This window comes from Larimichthys crocea, chromosome XX (assembly GCF_000972845.2).
Source record: "Larimichthys crocea isolate SSNF chromosome XX, L_crocea_2.0, whole genome shotgun sequence".
Lineage (NCBI taxonomy): Eukaryota > Metazoa > Chordata > Actinopteri > Sciaenidae > Larimichthys > Larimichthys crocea.
The window spans coordinates 7,209,108-7,227,736 of NC_040030.1; the positions used below are offsets into that span (position 1 = coordinate 7,209,108).

General features: G+C 41.6%; 2 protein-coding genes across 2 annotated transcripts in view; both read left to right on the top strand.

Annotated features, from left to right (window-relative positions):
• LOC104928802 (E3 ubiquitin-protein ligase TRIM38) overlaps positions 1-18,629 on the top strand; it is an 899,066-nt gene that overhangs the window by 49,060 nt on the left and 831,377 nt on the right. The window lies entirely within an intron of this gene.
• The window catches only part of tmtc2a (transmembrane O-mannosyltransferase targeting cadherins 2a), a 58,122-nt gene continuing 45,461 nt past the window's right edge, over positions 5,969-18,629 (top strand). The window contains exon 1 of the mRNA XM_027272180.1: positions 5,969-6,386. Coding sequence (XP_027127981.1) covers positions 6,304-6,386 — 83 coding nt within the window. The 5' untranslated portion in view covers positions 5,969-6,303. The remainder of the gene's footprint in view (positions 6,387-18,629) is intronic.

Genomic DNA, 18,629 nt, shown 5'->3' on the forward strand with positions numbered 1-18,629 from the left:
ATTTGTCACTGTATCTGCAGCTGCCTGCACATCTGTAGACCATCCATAGGTCTGTCAACGTCGCTGTGGTGGAACCGTGTCCCAGAGCTTTATTTTTATCTCGGTAAAAACAGATGGTGCGGCTCTCTGCTGCGTCTGGACCATGTTTAGATCCGGCACCGTGTTTCACACTGACAGAATACTCTAGTGGCCAAATCGGACTGACACGAATGCAAGCAAATTCAGGATGGGAACAAGGTTTTGTTTTGGGATATTAATGTTGCTGAGTTTTGTTGTGGCGGAGTGAGTCATGTCCTGTCAACCTGTCCCATCCTTGATGCTCGCACGCATGTTTGCGCACATGTATGTATATATAAACACACCATCCTTTTTCATGTGCCCACATGAGACAAGAAAAATGACATGATAAATGGCCTTCTTCGTATACACACAAACAAACGACAAGAGCCATTCAGGCAGCAAAGTAGATTAATTCCCTGACTTTGCACTTAAGAGAAGTCAGGAAAAATTGTTACAGGATGTGATGAACGCTGGGCAGACAGAAATAGTCTGCATGGGGAATAATGCAAGGCAGTCCCACCTCAGATGACTTTTCATTGCAAGGTAGGAATGAGAGGAAGTGGTGGGGAAGTGCAGGGAGTGCGTCAAACACTTCAGCCCTTTGCTCACAGTTTCTCACGGTGGTGTTTGGATATGAGTCAAGTTCCTGCTACCCTCCTTGATTTGAAAAATCATCTCAGGGTTCCTCCGACATCACGAACAGGAAGGCACCTATTTGGAGTTTATGGGCTTGGTCCGATAATGTCTACATAATTAGTTCTCAGCTGGTGAATGTTGTGTTTTTGGACTTTTCGTGTGAATGGGGAGACTGGCTCTTAATTAATGAACCTTAGAGAATCAAAGGGTGAAATTTGGAAGGGAAGTGGAAGGCTTTATCGGGCATCAACACAACTCCAAAATGTGGAAAAGGAGCGAGAGAAAGAAGTGGGGTGATCATTTGTTAAATGTCAGGAAGCATGGCAATGGCGAAAAAGCCATTTAAAGGTCTTTAATAAGCATCGCATCGCACGCATGCACGCTCTACTAACCCACCTTTACTCCTACACCCACTCATACACCGATTCCTAATGTTTTCCATCTAAGCATAATCATCATGTTGTCCTGTTTTAACTGTCCCAAGCACAAACTAGGATTTTTGTTTTTTGGGCCTGGGCACACAGCCACCGAGAGAAGGGTGCCAGGAAGTGGCCCTGGCTGCCATCATCATGCCCCTCCAGTGAGGAACGGACTACATTTCTCTGCCAGATGCCCTGCTTGTGAGAAAGAGGGGATTTGGCTGGACGTGGAGCTGGGCACACATTGCTTGTTTTAGATTCAAATCGCTTTTATCACCTCATGTCATGGCATATTTATTCACTGAAGTGCCCACATGGACATAAATGCGTTTCACACCTGTCAGAAATGTATCTGTGGACTTGTGAACAGGCACGTCATGCTGTATAAATGTTGGATTCAAAGAATGTCACCCTCAAGAAGCACTACTGTTTTCAATGTGAAACGTTGTCCCTCACATTCATATTTTCCATTATTCTTGCCCATTCTTTTGCAATGTCATCCAGATTAATGTCAAATTAGATCAATCTAAAACATCTGCCAAGTCATTGAAAACAGTCAGAGAAAACCAAAAACAATCTCATGCTACCTCTAATATAAAGCCTGATGTTACATGACTCAAACACCTGCTTTGTTTGAAGAATATAGATCCTGAATCTGCAAATCGGCGAGCTATAGCGATTCTTTCTATACTGTATAACACATTTAAAATACATCATGTTGGCACAAACTGCAATCTTTAATGGATGTGACAGCAGGAAACTGAAGTGGAACACAATTCTTTTCCTGTCATGTAGAATAAACCACTCAGTAATTGTGCTGTCCTTTACTGTCATTGAGTATAAAGACTTTCCTGAGGTAAGAAAATGCTTTGAGTTGTATAAATTGGATTTTAGAGTATCGCTGCACCCAGGAAGCGTATAGTATCAGTAGAAAAGCCAGTAGGTAATTTCAACAGTGAGGTTTAGCATACCTCCCCTGCTGCGTTTTATTTTTTTAATTTGCAATCTGTTTTCAGTCCATTTACCCGCTATTTATGCCATTTTTCCACTACATCATTAGGGAAGTTAACAGTAACTGTAAAATAACAAACACTCATTAACTCATCCATCTATATTCAGCGCAGAATCCAAACAATCATCAGTTATATTTCTGATCTTCCTGAGCAGAACGAGGTGGTGACACCCTTGTGGATGTTCCACAGACTGGGCTGGATTTGATTTGGTGTGCGATATCCCTTGATTTTAGGTTGCTGGGCTTCAGTGTTGACATTAATACCATGAGTGTGCTATTTCTGTGAGAGTACACCCCGGGCTCGGCCTTTCCAGCTGTTATTATCTGTTTCCTGTGTGATGTTTATCTGCTGGGGTGAAGAAGCAGTGGTTCCGGAGTATATAGCGCATGGAAATTACCATTACATGCTCGGTGTGGCTTAAAGGGGAGCGGAAATCTCTCAGTATCAGCATCAATGGAAGTAGACTTTGTTGTAAAGGATTGTCAGTCAGTTTTGCCTCTTGAATTGGATATATGAACTTCAAAACAAACAATCAATAAAACACATTCTGCATAATAATAATGGTACTAAAAGGAAGAATTTTAAGAAATATGCTTCGCCTAAAGTGGGGCAAATAGATGCAGAGAAAAAAATGTTTTATTGAAAAATTCATACACGTCCTGGGCCTTTATGAACCTGCTTCATGAACATACAGAGATGAGAGGAAAGAATGGTGGGAAATAACAGAAAGTTTTTGGTGAGTTCCCTATAAACAGCTGTATGAATGCAGAATCTATCAGTGAGGGACTGCAAGTATTTCCATTTGTAGGATGAGTAGTACTAACCAACCTGTTTGCAACAGTCCATGGAACGCATTGACCGAAATGCAATAATGGAAGCCATTGGTTATCGTCTGAAGATGGTTTAGCTTTTTATTAATAGTTGTCTGCATTAGATTAGCAGAAAATGTGTCTCTCTGATCATTCTTGTGTATCAAGTTGCCAACTGGATTGCAGAGGAAGTCTTGGCGTTATCTGTTTTCTGGATATGCTGGCTACACTGGAAGCCCAGAGTCTAAATCGTTGAACCAGACGATGGTTGATGGGTCCCAAGATTGACTTCTGACATACGTGGTTGGTGTGTCTATTGATAGTTAGTTATTGTCGTTCTATTGGGACACTGACTGTTTGGAGCAAATCAACCTGCACTCCAAAAACCATCCAGCAGTTTGTGTAAATGACGCAAGGCAAAAATGTGCTCCCCTTTATGTCTGAACACAGCCTTGAAATAGTCATCACCCTCATCTTTATCAGCTAACTATAAGGTGAGAGCCAGCAGCCTGTTAACTTAAGTTTTAAACTTTTTGTACGGATTAAACAAAGCAAACAGATTAATAGACATCTTAATTAGTGAGCTTTTTTTGTTACATTTGGACCAAGCCAGGTAAGCTGTTTCCCCCGATTTCCAGACTTTGTGCTGAGCTGAGCTAAAAAGTCCCATGCTGAAGGCCCTGACGGAGAGTTTGGACACTTGTCAAGTAAGCATTTGCTTTGTCGATGAGCAGAACAAAATATGGTTTAAATGAGAAAACTCATGCGCTTCAAATTAGAAGATCTTAAAATGATTGTCACTTCCGAAAACAGAAGAAACCAAAGAGGAAATGGAAGAAGAAAAATCCATTCATCAAATGTGACACATATTTAGACCTCAGTTTGGAAATGTAGAGATAAAAAGAACAAACACTGCACGCTTGGCGAATGAATCCTCCTCATCTGTTCATCAGGGCCCTCAGCTGCCCTTTTACTCACATCTAAAAACCAAAACAGGATGTTTTTTATTTGGAATTGTTGCCGGTGTACACCTACAGAGCAAGCAGTATATTCATTACGCTCAGCCACGGTTAGGACGCAGCAGATAATCAGTCAGAGCGGGTAAACACTTCTTCATATGTAATGTGTTTGTTTTGCTGTAGGTCTGTTTACAATCTGTACAGGAATATTTCCCCCTTTTTTTTCTTTAGCTTATCCCTTAATTACTTGTGACGACTGCAAGACAGAGCAGCTTCGTCCCTAAGGGGCAGAGCGAGGGCACAGTGTGCATCTTGTGAGTGCGGGTTTGTTTTTGGATATGTTGTGATGATGTTCTCCTAATTTGACAAAACCACCAATGACATGGTCAAATTTTAAGATGTCCAAACACAGACTCTCGTTGGTAACGGTCGACGGAGAAGAGGAAGCTCTTCAACATACGTCTCAAGTACGAAAACACAGCTGTCTGCCTCCAGCAGGTTCCATGATGTCAAGGTCAAGTCTTGTTCAGCATCAGGGTCGCTGGAAGCCACTGTTACAAATGACTCTCTACCCACAGCCTCACCCATCATCAGCCGACAACCTCTATACATCCTTCTCCAGCCATCTGTTTTTCTATCTCCGCTGCTCTGCTATGGATTTCTTCGCTAGGAGCCCCGACTGAGAGACAGGCGTCGGTCCAGCTGGTAGTCAGCGGGACCAGGCTGCACATTTCCAAACTTATGCCTGTATGCATTCTCAGCCATAGGGTGAGGTGCATCGGTTCATCAATCACACCTAGTCTCCATAGAGACAGTGGTGGGTTGGTGAATAGCAAATGAATCAATATTTTTAATTTGGGGTTAGAATGAGATAATACTAACAGCAGCAGCTCCATCTCTGCTGTTTAGAAGGACACTTTAGTATTAAATGGAAAATGTATACTGTAAAATATTTGGCTGTAAGTTTACAGTAAATTATTGCCTATTAGTTACATTACTTTCACAGCAAGTTACTCTTTTTTACTCAGTAACTTACTTTACAGTCAGTTATGTAATCGAAATACAATTTGTTGCTGGAATTATTGTATTGAACTTTGATTTTACATCAAAATACCCAACAGATTGTTGTAATAATATGTTGCTGTAGGATTGCAGTAGAAATACAGTAAAATTACCTTAATGTCTATCAGATATTGGTCCCACATGGAACATATTTTTGTAACTTGGTAAACATCTTCAATAAACTTCTACAGAACATGTTTCAAGAAAAGATTAAACAAAGATTTTAACTGTCTGTTTTTACTGTGTAATCATTACATTGATTTTTTCCCAGCATTTATTTTGCAAAGCTTTCGCCAACGGCTAAAAAACAGTTCCAGATTTACTCTTCTCTGGTGGGTTCTTGCTCGGTCGCTCTCTCCTCTTCTCTTCTCAGCTTCCTCGTCAACATCTTCCTAGGTCTTTTCACCTCCGTCATGACGTCCATAACGGCTGCTCAGCCTGGTTACATTGCCCGCTCGCCCAGCTCCTGTTCTGGCATGACACTGGCTCTACTCCCTTTTAGCATTCCCACAAAACCAAAACCTCCTCTTCCTTGTGGTCCAAAACACCTGTGGTACAAACGCTACCACTCCCCCCGGTGCTCTGCTGAGCTCAAAGTCTGGCTTTGTCAGCCCGGCTAACAAACTGAACTAACAGCAGCTATAGTTCACAGCAGTATACTTTACTGTCCATCAGCAAACTCTGTAAATTACAGCAAAGGGTTAGGAGCAGCCATACAGGTTACAGAGAGAGAGACACTATTCACCTGATTACAAGTAAATGCAACATAAAAATGATTTAACATCTGTTATTTCATGGTAAAGTGCACACTAGTTCATATTGTTTACTTTAAGAAGATAAACTGCATTATTTCCTCTTTGATGTGAGTCAGTGTGTAGCTGTTAAATCGGATATTTATACCCCAGTCTATCAGCAATGCATAAAACACAATTACTTATTCCGAACACTCTCCACCTTTTTTTTCTCCACCTCTCTCCAGTGCAGAGCTCAGTGCGCATGCTCAGCCTCCGTGCAAAACCACATGCGTCTCCCCGCTCTGCTCTCTCCAGTGCCAAGGCGGAGAGATGCGCACACTGACCGAGAACACCGCAGCACAGAAATGCGCACAGCTTCGACCAGGACCCGGCGATAGCTTCACCTCCCCAACAACCCCCGAACCCGTCTCTCAACACAGCGGGTTAGAGGGGGAATATGGCAAACTTTGACACACTTTGCATGTCATGGGAAATGCCCTGCGTTGTCTGGAGAGCCGTGCTGCCGAGCGGCTGAATTGAGAGCACAATAACACAGAGACCTGATTCCAGTCATTTCTATCCCGGCTCCTCTCCCACATTGGTTTTGAGAGATGATCACGGAGCTGGTGTGCACCGCCGTGGCTGTGGGTCTCTATCTGAACACGCTGGACGCAGATTTCTGCTACGATGACAGGTAGGGTTTTTCTCGCCCACAGAGCGCAGCAGCGCCGCTGCCAGCACCATCACCCTCCGCTGCTCCACTTGTCATCTCCTCTTGTTACCTCCGCACGGATACGTAGGGGGGGACGGGTCGTTGCGCCTGCCCGCTTATTTGCGTGTGCCTTTACCCGTATATCCTCTAATAAATCACTGCTTATTTTCCAGCAGCAGGGGAGTGTTGGGTACTGAAATATGAACGGTGAAATTGTAGTAATATGACCACAATAAGCCTGCAGTGGTGTATTTCTGTAACTTTGACTGTTTTTTTTTTTACTGCTTATTGAATTCATATCCCCTCTTATATGCAATATCCATTTATGGAATTTAAATTTTAAAATAAACCTTATGACAAATAAAGCAACCAACCACATGCTCCATGTCCACTGAGGTGAAGTTCAACACGTTGTGAACTGAGAGCATCGGTCCCATCACCTGCACATGAAGTGGTTCAGATGTTTCTTTGTGTTGAACAATGCCCTGCTGCACTCAGGGGGAATTAAAGCTCATTTAAATCAGGTAGTTTATATTTTGCAAACAGCTGAACAAACATGTGAACACTGTCATGCTGCCTGGAGGGTGCAATCTGAGGACACTGATGCACTGTAGAGTTAAAGGAAAAGGTGGACAACACATGGTGATAACTTGTGATCATCATAGGAGACTTTTACTAACAGAAATTTGTTAGGAATATCTGCAGATCACTGCAGACCGGAGGGGTCAAGACAAAAATATACCATGCAATCATCATCAATTAATCTGCAGATTATTTAATTCATTAAACATTTCTTCATCTAATCTATAAAATGTCAGAAAACTAAAAAATGTTTATCCTAAATATTGACATTTGTGAAAATTTGGCATTTTTTTCTTAATTTCCAATCACTACAGAAGTAACCAATACATTTTCTGTCCATTGACTAATCAGTTCAGCCAAATGACTTATTATTCTCAGATTTTTGGCCATTTTCTTAGATATATCTTAGATGTGTCTCTCCTCTCTCTCATAGGCCTGTTGTGTTTCACATACGCACAAGAAAAAAAAGAAGCTTTTTTTTTTTTTTTAGACGAGCGTGCCTGCCATGCATCTGTGCTTGTAAGAAGAATGATCATCATTCGTGTGAATGTTGGTAGTTGCACCACAGCTGGTCCGCTTAAAAAAAAAAAAAAAGAAGAAAGAAACCGGACAGGTAGTTCCTCATTCACTCTAAAACACTGTATATGTTCAGAAGGGAATTTGGCTCATGCAACAGTTCTGTCAAATCTGATATTATCAAGTATTAAATCACAGGGTGAAAACTACTGATATGCAAGGTATGTGGTTGATTTCTATGGGGATAAAAAGAGTGAGCAGGACGCCTCCCTTATTCGTGCACAGCTCAGTCAGTGGGTGCTGTCTGCTATGCATCTCCAGACACCCCTTAAAGGTCAAAGATCCTCCCACTTTACTTTTCAGCACCATCAATATGTTATGTTAGAGTAAGACAGAGTGTGTGTGTGTGTGTGTGGAGCTGGGTATTGGAGAGACAGAGCAGTGGTAGAAATTAACTCCAGTTCTATCACACCTCACCAAGTATCTTTGTAAAAGTGCCCAGCGGCTATTCATCCGTCAGCCTTGTCTGTACAAGTGACCGTGACACCGCGAGGTTGTCAGAAAAGCCCTTCGGTAACATATTACCCACAGCGCTACAGTGCCCGCTTCAGCCTACGCTCGCACTCCATCCCCCTGAGTGAAAGTTCAGTATCCACCAGTGCTGTGTATCTATCAAAGTCAGCATGGTAATTTGCACTCTGGGGGACACACGCTGGCGTTTTGGTTCAGCGCCCTCAGATGGAGGAGGTTGAATACCAATCAGAGGTCTGACCTTCCATGGTCATTCATCAAACGGCGTCGTCTCTCGGGGTCAAAAGTTATGCATTCCCGGTCTCTTCCCTCAGGGATGAGAAGAGAATTATGAGCAAAAGGTTAAGGCTAGAGAAAGATTGATGTGGAAGAGCGTCACACTGTTCATTTGGGTCTGGAGTTTGTGCAGACAAATTTGCTTTTCCTCATTTGTCTTTTTAAGCTGCCTTCTTGTGAGCTGAGACGATCTTATCTGACCTTTCCACCTTTAATCAAATTCTCATTGCATGTCACATGCGGTTTTAAACGTGGAAGACGAGATGGCGAGGCAGATAATTTGTCTGTGATGAGGCACTCCAAGCTCTGTGGATGTTCTGGCTAGTCTCTGCTTTTTCAATCATGTCAAGTGTTTTTCCTGGGCACTGCTCAGGCCCCAGCCAAACGCTCTCTTGGCCAATGGTAATCCCAATGAAATGCCTCTGCGTGTTAAATGACTAAGTTTTACAGGAGCTGAGAGAGGACTTGAGACATTCGGGGGAGTATGGGGGGGATCAAGACGGTTTACAGTTTTCTCAGGTTTACCTGAATGTATTCACACTGCTGATAAGTTCATCTTTCTACAGGCTGTTAGATTGATTGCTTGAGATTATGGTTATAGATTGGAAAATATATTTACCATCACTTCTGATCAGTCCTTTGAATACCCATCATTAAGGCTTCTGACAGGTTAACAAATGAGGCTCTGTTTGACATTTAGGTAATATTAGTTTTTAACAGCACCTTTTGATAAATGGACCCAGTAATGGATGCCTTTACTAGGAAGACTAGGACATTATTCAGTAGACACCAAGAGTGAACCAAGGACAAGCGATAAGGGAGGCGTCTTTGTGAAATGAAATGCATCCTCATTCAGAGTCATGTATCCCGAAACATCTGTGACCTCAATCACGTCACAGTCCCCCTGCACAACTCAGAAATGCATTATGGTCCCTCTGGGAATTGAAGTGAAAACATCTTCCCTCTTTGTTTCAGAAGAGCAAAACAATTTAATCTCTGTGTGAGGGGTTGGGTTTGGTGGAGTTGGTGAGGTTTGAATTTCACTGACTGGCACATTCCTTTTTTGAATTTCAGTTTTCATTCTCCATTGGAAATATCATCACTGTTCAAACTAAAAATGTTGGTCCCGGACAAGGGTGTAATTGAATAAATATGCCACACAAAGAACACAGAGGTGACAAAAGAAGAGTAGTGACTCTAGAGAAGACAGAAGATCACAGAGTCTGTTAGTTGCAACATCTGTTACTTTTCTAGCTTGGTTTCTGAGGTTGACTGTTAAATGCATCAATATGGGATTGTCTTTAAGAAGTGCCCTTTCATCACATTTCAAACCATCATACTTTGACTTGAAACGTGAATAAAATGCCTTTATGTATGTTAATGCTGCACATATTGTTTAACCCCCTGGACCACATATAAGTTTGAACAATATCTCTCTTAAAACCCTCCAAAGAGCATAAAAACCAGAACATGGTAAGAACTTTTTTCTTGCTTCCTGTTTTTTTTGTCCTTCATGTAACTGCCAGATGCCCCATGTATGAATCTCGATAATGTTAATAAGACGCATTGTTGTGTCAGGAATGTTCATGTGCTTGTATCAACTGAGATAAGAGAAGCCGTAAATTCAATGGGTTTCATGCAGGAGGCCAGTTTTCTTTGCAGTGTTTCTGGTTGTTTCTTTGCTACTGGCTACTAACTTAGATTTATTGTCCAGTGACCGATGTTGGGTGGGTTACATGGGCAATCTAATCAATCTGTCATTACTTATTACCAATTAAAAATGTAGTTACATCACTTGTAGTGACAGTACTTCCATTACTCCATGAAGCGCCATCAAAAGGTGCCTTTCAATAACTCCAATGTCCGAATACCCCCATGTCGTATCTTCTGTATTTTAAGCTGCTGTGCTCAAAAGTTTTATGTTGTATTGTATTTTACCTGACTATGTAGTTCCCCTCAGCTCTGTGGAACATCTTTCAGCACACTGCCTTGGTTTTATGTCCCACAACTTTATGTTTTTGTTCAGTCTCACCTCTCTTAAGTAGAAGTTAGCGTCTAGCATTAATCAGCTAAAGAGCCAGATATTTCTTCCAGGATTCAGTGAAGACGATGCTAGAAATAAATGGAAAGGGAATGTTGGACTGGGTGGCTAGCTAATATTGACATCGACTTTATTTGTTAACAGGCAAAGTTTGCTAAAATGTTTGCCATATCAACTTTATGAGGTGATAATCTATCAATGAAAGGTTTGGAGCCAAGTGGACAAAAAACCCAACAAGCAACAGCCAATTAAATCAGGCTTAACACGTAGAAATAGAGATGTTGATAATAATTTCTCAAAATCCCTACTATAAAGGTCCTACAGTGTAGGATTGCATGGCATCTAGCATTGTGGGTAAAGGTATAAAAAAAAGGTATAAAAGGCTCATTCTAAAGGTACTAAAACATTAACAGGTGATTAGGTGATTATACACTAATGAAAACATAGTTCAGCATATATTCAATTTCTATTTCTGTCATAATTTATAAACAGAGCCCTCTAAATCTTACACACTGTACTTTTAAACCTAATGGGTCGTAAAAGGGTTGTAAAGTTAAATTTGCTGGCTTAGAACGCAGTAAACATTTCATCGACTGATTGTGTTCCACGAAAAGGAACCATGCCAAATCTGAATCATCTCTGTTTTTGATAACTACTCGTAATTATCTCTTATGGTTTGGCGCTCCCAAGGCTCATTGTGATCAGTTTCAGCCCACTGTCGGAAATGTTGCCAGGAGTATCTGTTCCTCTAGTGGAATAATTATCTAAAACATTTGCCCTAGTTGCGTTAAGGCTGTTTAAGTTGCAGTATGTGCTTGGGGCAGATAAATATTGAGGGAAGATGTAGGCTAATGAAATGAGGGAGGGAAATCTCTTTGAGTTGTAAATAATATAGCCAAGGTGAAAATGGTGTGTCTGTCAGGAGAAATATTCACTGTCAAGTATTTTAGAAATGAACACCGCCTGAAGACATATAGAGAATTAAACTGAACAATGTAGTGAGTAAAACCGATGAAAAAGTGTTTATGAATCGTTATTTGAGATGGTTTTGAGGCAGGAGGCTTTTAACTAGATTTACGTACATAAAGGATCGTGTGTTTTGGAGGTGAAACTGGCAAATCTCATTAAAAGTTTGGTTTCGTGGTGAAATAATGTCGCCATCTTACACTCTACCCCAATGTATTTAAGCGTTAACATATTTTTTTACTTATTGCCCATAAAAAGAATTTTGCTATTGATGTCTTGTTTTTGCAAGTGGTGGTGGAGGACTGGGAATATCAGTTAAACAATAGTAAGGCGGGAGTAAAGAGTCTCATTTTGATTACTAGCAGATTTTATTCACGAAAGCACTTAGTGGTCAACTCTGCAGATGTTGTGGCTTTGAAACTGCTTTAAAGCCACAAATGAAGGCTTGAACCCAGTATGTTGAATGGGGTGACTTAGGATTTCTCTTCGGGTTTATAATGGCGTCCATTTTGACATTTAAGGAGAGAAATAACGGTCGACATGCTGAAGACAGAGGATGAAATGTTAAAGCCTATCCTCGTGCTCCAGCTTTTACAGTCCTTAAAAGGGGCAGGAAAAACAGTCTTCTGGCAAACAGAAGAACTAACATGGTTTGTTCCTCATAATGAAAGGGTACTGAGGCGTGCACAAGGCAGATTATTGTATAATATGAATCATTCTATGGAAATTATTGTCATAATAAACAAATTCTCCTCCGTGTGTAGTTCTAAGGACTGCCAACTTGAACTTCTGACTTCAGAACGTGCTCTTCACTGATGCAGAGGATGGAGTCGGGGGATATCATCCGATCTGAGGCCTCTTCTTTTGTAGCACTTAGTATAGTCATTTTAAAGTGCATGTAAAGGCAATTCTGAGATTTATTTCAAAATGCATTAAATATGTTGGGAAATAGTTGCTGAAAACATGTGAAAAGACTTTGAACAATATATTAATGTAGAGGTAGAGGTTAAAACAGTTTTTCACCAGTTTTCAGTCCAGGATTTTGTGGGCGGTCCTTAAAGGGTGGCTCGATGACACGCTGACGTCACCCTGAGCATTCCCCTACACCCCTAGCAGAGAGATAGAGATTAATTCATCTCGCTCGGAGTGTTTCAGAGTTAGTCATGTCATTTTCTGAACACGTTTCAGTCGCTTCAAAATTGCTGCTTGAGTGCTCATCAGATCATCTGACAGATTGTAAGATGTTGGGAGGAGCTGCTGCCCAACGTTACTCTACAACAACGCGTATATAAACCTGATGGTGATTGTCAGCTTGTTGTATGACAGACAACATACACAAAAGACCAGGGATGTCCTAAAACAAATATCATACCCAATAGTTTGTTTCAGCTTTCCTCTGTGACAGTCTTAACTAATTTAATAACTTTACACCACCCTTGCCACTGGAACCACTACATATGAGATATGGAGAAGAGTTGGGTTTGTTTATTTTCAGATTGTCCCTCCTTGTCCCATTGGGTCTCAGTGAAGCACGAGGTTGCTTCACTGAGAGGTTGCCGCTAACCCTTGGCTGGCCCTTGTGCTTCGCAGGCTGCAGTCGACCCACCCTTCTGCCAAGACATGACCGCCAAACCTCAGTCCCACGACCCTCCCTGTATACACACCATATGTGGATCCCAAAACACTGGTATCCATGGACAACTGGGCTTAAAATTCGCCAGCACCCTGCAGGATACACATGCCCAATCTCTACATTTGTAATGTAACACCCATGCTAGATTTGGGAGGATGACAATCTCCAACCAGAGATAAAGGGGTGAAAACATATCAAAGTTTCTTATCTGGCTAACCGCATACATGTTCAAACCTTTCACAACTGTGTTCAGCAGCATGGGGTTGAATTTCTCCCTCAGCACACTAAACTCACTTTGTAAGCAAAGCTCTTTTTTGTGGCGTTAGATTACACTTAGAAGCTGCATCCACTTTCTCCCTTTAAACCACGAGGTGGACTTCTAAAACAACTTAGAGCAGTTGGGGCGTAATACAAAACCAAACCCAAACTGTGGATCACACAAATCGCAAGCCGTTACCCTTTCTACCTTTTGTAATCAATATCCATTCAATATCATCTTTCAGTGACTTTGCAGGCTTTTTTTTCTTTTCTTTTCGTCTGGAGCCCAGAACAGCTGTCAGAACAGAAATTCAAACGTGTTTTTTTTTTTGTTTTTTTTGCTGCACTTGACAAGGCGCACACATTTCACTACAGCTTGTGTCAGTTCTGACTGTGAAAAACACTCTAAAGAGAGTTCTGACTTTCATCAGCCGGTTCCTCAGAATCCGAAGGGGTCCGTTTGTGCATGTGGAGCGCGTTTGTGTTTTTTCATGTGCACTGGCAGCTGTCAGTAGTTGATGCTGTCAATGATCAGAAAGATCAGTGTCAGTGTTGCCAGATGAAGGTTTTCTGCACATTCGGGCTATTTTTTATTTTATTGGGTGGGTAAAAATTGTTTTCAGGAGGCGTGAGATATTTTTTGTGCCCTTTGGAGAGTTTAAGAAGATGGGTTGTCTTCCTATAAATGGGCCCCCTCCTCTCATCCCAGTAGTATGATAGAGACTGACAGAGCTTGTAGTTGGTATGATTATTGAGCTGTGCAAGTTAGTGGAAGGTGTTGGTAGATGTAAGCTGAATGGGTTTGAGGTGGTACATACAGCATCTTATAGGAGAACAAAACATATAATATAGTTATTTTTTTTAAGTGTTTAAAGTGTTCCTTTAATTTTGCTAAATGTTAAATTCAAAATAACAAAGGCTTCCATGCAAGCTGCAGCCATTTGGATCCTTTTAATGTGGGTATACACAAGGTGTTCACCTAACGGCTGGCTGAGATGAGCTGCACTAACATTAGAAGTTCCCCGCTGTTATCATCACCCCGAAGCAATAACATTTCCCCCCCTATGCCTCATGCATTTAGCTGAGCTTGGAGAAATTGCCCCTGCAGATAGAAATACATGATTTTGTAATGCAAAACAAAATACAGATAATGTGATGAGGTAAAAATCATTGTGCCATGCAAACCAGTGATGAAACTCCCATTCATCTCAGCATGGGACAATGACACTGCGCTGTGCTTTAATTATAATATAAGTGCCTCTGCGCCGCACAAAACCAATGGAGATTCATTGGCAGTGAACCCTAGCTGAGCACTGCATACGCTCTACAATCTTCACGCATGGCTACTCCGGCTAACTCTTGTAGAACGCACTAATATGCATAAGGCTTTCTGGGTCACGGCAGGGTCAACTGTACCGGTGCGTGGGGAAAAATCGGTTTGTGCTTCTCACCTCATAAAAACCTGAGAGGGGGAGATCGAGAGAGGTGGTGTGAGGGCTTGAGAGATTTAATGTTCGGGAGAGAGATCAGTTGACAGCCTTGCTACCTTTCCTCAAGGGCACAGTTAGAGTGTTTGGTATTGAGATGTAGGAGGATTGATGTGATTATAGTTGAAGCTTTGTCGCTGTGTGTACGTGTGTGCTACAGTTGGTATTTGTTGGCCTTTGTAGCACGACATCAAAGACTTTTCGAAAGAAATAGTAGGAGGTCATCGTGAAAGTACTGGGAGGGATTTTAGATGCGGTAATATATCTCTGAATTTATGACCCTGTCTTTATTCGTACATATACATGTATAAAACATGTATAAAGTTTCAACTCCCCGTATAAAATAAATCCTTTGCCGTCTCCAAATTCTGTTCACACTCGCTGGCTTTAGAAGGAATATAGTATTTTCATATTTCAGTCCTATCCACATGATTTACTCTGCAGGCGGAGATAGCCTTTCTCCTTTTCCTGTTTCCTCCTGATAAGCGCCTAAAAGCGGAGAACCACACTAGATAATACAGATAGAGGAAGTGTGAGGTCTTGGTACAGCTGCGTTGTTTAGATGTTCACTTATTGTGACACAATGGAAGGCTATTTAGAGGAATGAAAGGAGATGATATTATAGATAGTTAGAAATTGAAGGAATTGGCGACTGTGGTTGAAAGAAATGTTGCAGAAAGAGAGAATCTGCATGGCTTGATGCTAAACTGTTCAGAGTTGGAATTGATATTCTCATTTCCTGCTTCACCATATAGCCACAGTTTTTTGGTTTTGTGGTTTCCTGTCCAATCGAAATACCAATTCACTTACGGTTGGCTCGGTTAGGAGGTAATTATTCTATGTTTAGAACCATAAAGCACTTCATCCTTCAAGTTAACTATACTCCTTAATTTTCTATGCAAGGTCGGGAAACATTTAAGACAATTTCCCAAATTTGATGGACTGCCCATTTAAGCATTGCTCAATAGTCAGCCATCTCACGTAGGGGTAACTGAACTCCTCAGTTCTGCAGAATTAGTCTCGTGATGGGATCAATAGCTGGTTTTTCAGGTACTCTGAGCTTCCTGGAGATAAGGTGAATCGCTATTTAAGTAAACATGGCAGCTCAGACTGCAAGCGAGCCACAGTGGAAGTCAGCCTTGATAAATGGAAAAATCTGCATTTGATAATGGCTGTTTCCCAGCCTCAGTCAGCCTGAGATAAACCAGCCACCGTATTTATCTTTCTGCAGAATGTAATTTGTTCCTCGCCATCATTTTTATATTCATGGATCAATGGCTATGGGAAAGGCTGTATAGTTATTGTGCTTTCATGATGAGCTATGACAACACTGTAATTTATTTTTGATGCGTTTCGAGGAAATCTACAACATCTCCTTCAAAGTTCACCCCTTCAGTTTATGATTCTCATTTTTTTTTAACTGTGCACTGCACTGAAGGTCACTGAATTATGCATGTTTTGCTTTTGATAGTATATAGGAGCTCTGCGATGCGTTTGCACATTCATGTTGATAAGAAACATGCCTCAAAGTCAATACTTTGATTGGTTGCCCCCATGCCTAAAGGAAATTCAGTATCCAAGGCGATCAATCATTCTTTTTCATGTGAATTTACAATTTCAAAGGCGTCTGTCCTGTTGTAGATTCGTATCTCTCTGCTCTGTGGACATGGAGAGCAGACAGATTTGAGGTCACCACTGCCAGCTCATCCACCACACTGTGCGTTTCATCCAAGAATCCACCCAGACATCTATCCCCAGGGCTTTGCTCATTACCGTGATACCACATCCAGTCAATGCATTACAGAGGTGGCTGACGACGACAATTTAATCTGCACACAGTGGCCTCGCTGTGTTTCTTGCCTATGTCCAGCAGAATCTACTCACTGATATTGTTATCAGGACAGGAAACAAACCACGTGACATCCCTGATGACAGGAAAGCGGTTTGTCCAAGTAGTGAACGTCAGATCTGTACAGGAAGGGTTTGGCGTTTAAGGCTTAATTGCTTTCTTGTGGAAGGTTCGATGAGAAGATCGAAGACCTAAGTTAAGATAACTGGCCTTAAGCCAGTGTCAGTCCTTTTTTAACTGATGAAATGAGTGTTCAGTGTTCAGTTTCTTTCCATCAGTGCTTTGTATCGCTGTGATTTATATGTGTATATATTGAATAACAAAAAGAACAACTTGGCTACAATCGCTTGTAACCCGGTCCTCCATACAAATGTCATGACTTTGTAGCATGACATCATGTCTGCTTGTCCTTCCAGTCCATCTCAGAAGGGAATATAGCACTTTTATGATGTTATATGATGCGTTTTATGGTTTAATAATGGAGTTTCCTGCAGCATTTTAAACAGGGCCATATATTTTGAAGCCCCTGCCGATAGTTTGACAAACTTGGATCATATTAAACCTCCTGCAAGGGAAAAGCATCTGACATGTTTTAGTATTGCACTGAATTCTGTTGGTCTCGTTATTCAAAATGCTTTAATTATTTGCCGCTGGTCCATTGATAGAATTTGTATTGCTGAGGTGTTTCAGAGCCGGATGAGAATGTGGCTTGCGTTAAAGCACTTTTGCTTTGTCCTAAGTTAAGGGTCAAATGGATGGGGTTTGCACTTCAACGATGACTTCATTGGTTCTAATGTGAGAGTCGAGTTCAGGCAAATGGTTTCGTTGTACCAGCCGTGTTCAACAGATCACTGATCAGAATTTGAAAAGATCTTAGATAATTACCACAGATCCTTGAAAAGAAGACAGATTTAGTTTGGGTTGGCCCCCGTGGTACCCCTCTATAGCTGCCGTTTCTCTCTGGCTAATGCTGGAATGTGACAACTGGTCACGGCAGAAGAAAGGAAGGCCTATTCCGGATTGGATACAGTTCTGTACGGTTGGTTAGTGCAGCATACTTGGCCATTACAAATGCTGCATGTGAATCTGACCAGTGAAAGCAAGTGTGACACTGCAGGGTGTTTGGTTTTTTGTACAACTCTCAGCCGTGCTTTACATATAAGGTGCAAGTCCTCTATATATTTCAAAAATATCTGCATTTTTAAAAGTTTGTGATCGGATTACAAACCAATTCTGATGGAGCATTAAAGTGTTTTTTTTTTTTTTTGTTTAATCAGAGACAGAAGGCTTTTGAGCAGAAACAGAATGCTGCTTTGTTTCTCCAGCTGCTCTCTTGGCATCGCTGCAACACTCAGATCCTCCACTGGCTCCGTGATTTGTCATCAGCAATTAAAGTTGTCCTCATTATAATCTCCGCAGCAGATCAAAAATGATCCGGTTTCTCAAAGGTCTGAGGTTTGAATGGAAGTTTGATGTACGTGGAACAGATCTGTAACACAAACTATCGATTCCTTGCATCCACATTTGATCAGCCTTCAGTAAAAGTTTGCTCTTTTAGCGTGTGTTACTTTATAGCAGGGCAAGTGTCAGGGGAACACAACAGGTCAGTACTTACAGTTCCAGTTGCTTTCAGGGATAATACACTGACACATCTGATATACAGATTTTTGGTACAGGCTAGAGAAAGGGACCTTTTTTTCCCTGGCAGGGGACAGTAGATCCAACTAGACGTTGCCAAGGTCTGCCTTGTTGCTGTTGATTCCAGTGAATATAGTAGGCCTGCAGCACTCTGACGAGAGTAGTGGTGGATATTGTTGATGCAGTGTGTCCGCACCTGGTACTCTGCATGTGTGCATGCAAATTATACAGCAGCTAATGGTAAAAGTGAGACGAGAACATTGGCAGTCCTTTCAGGGCCGTGACCCATCAACATGCATCTATTCCCCGTAGAGAAAAATCAATGCCAGGCAACACATTTGTCCTCGGTGCTCAAGTCCCCAATTTGGATTCAAGCGTGCAAAGGGGAGCTCCCACAGTGATGGGTTTAGGTAGCTGGAGGTGCACGTTTTTTATAGGTCACTGTGCC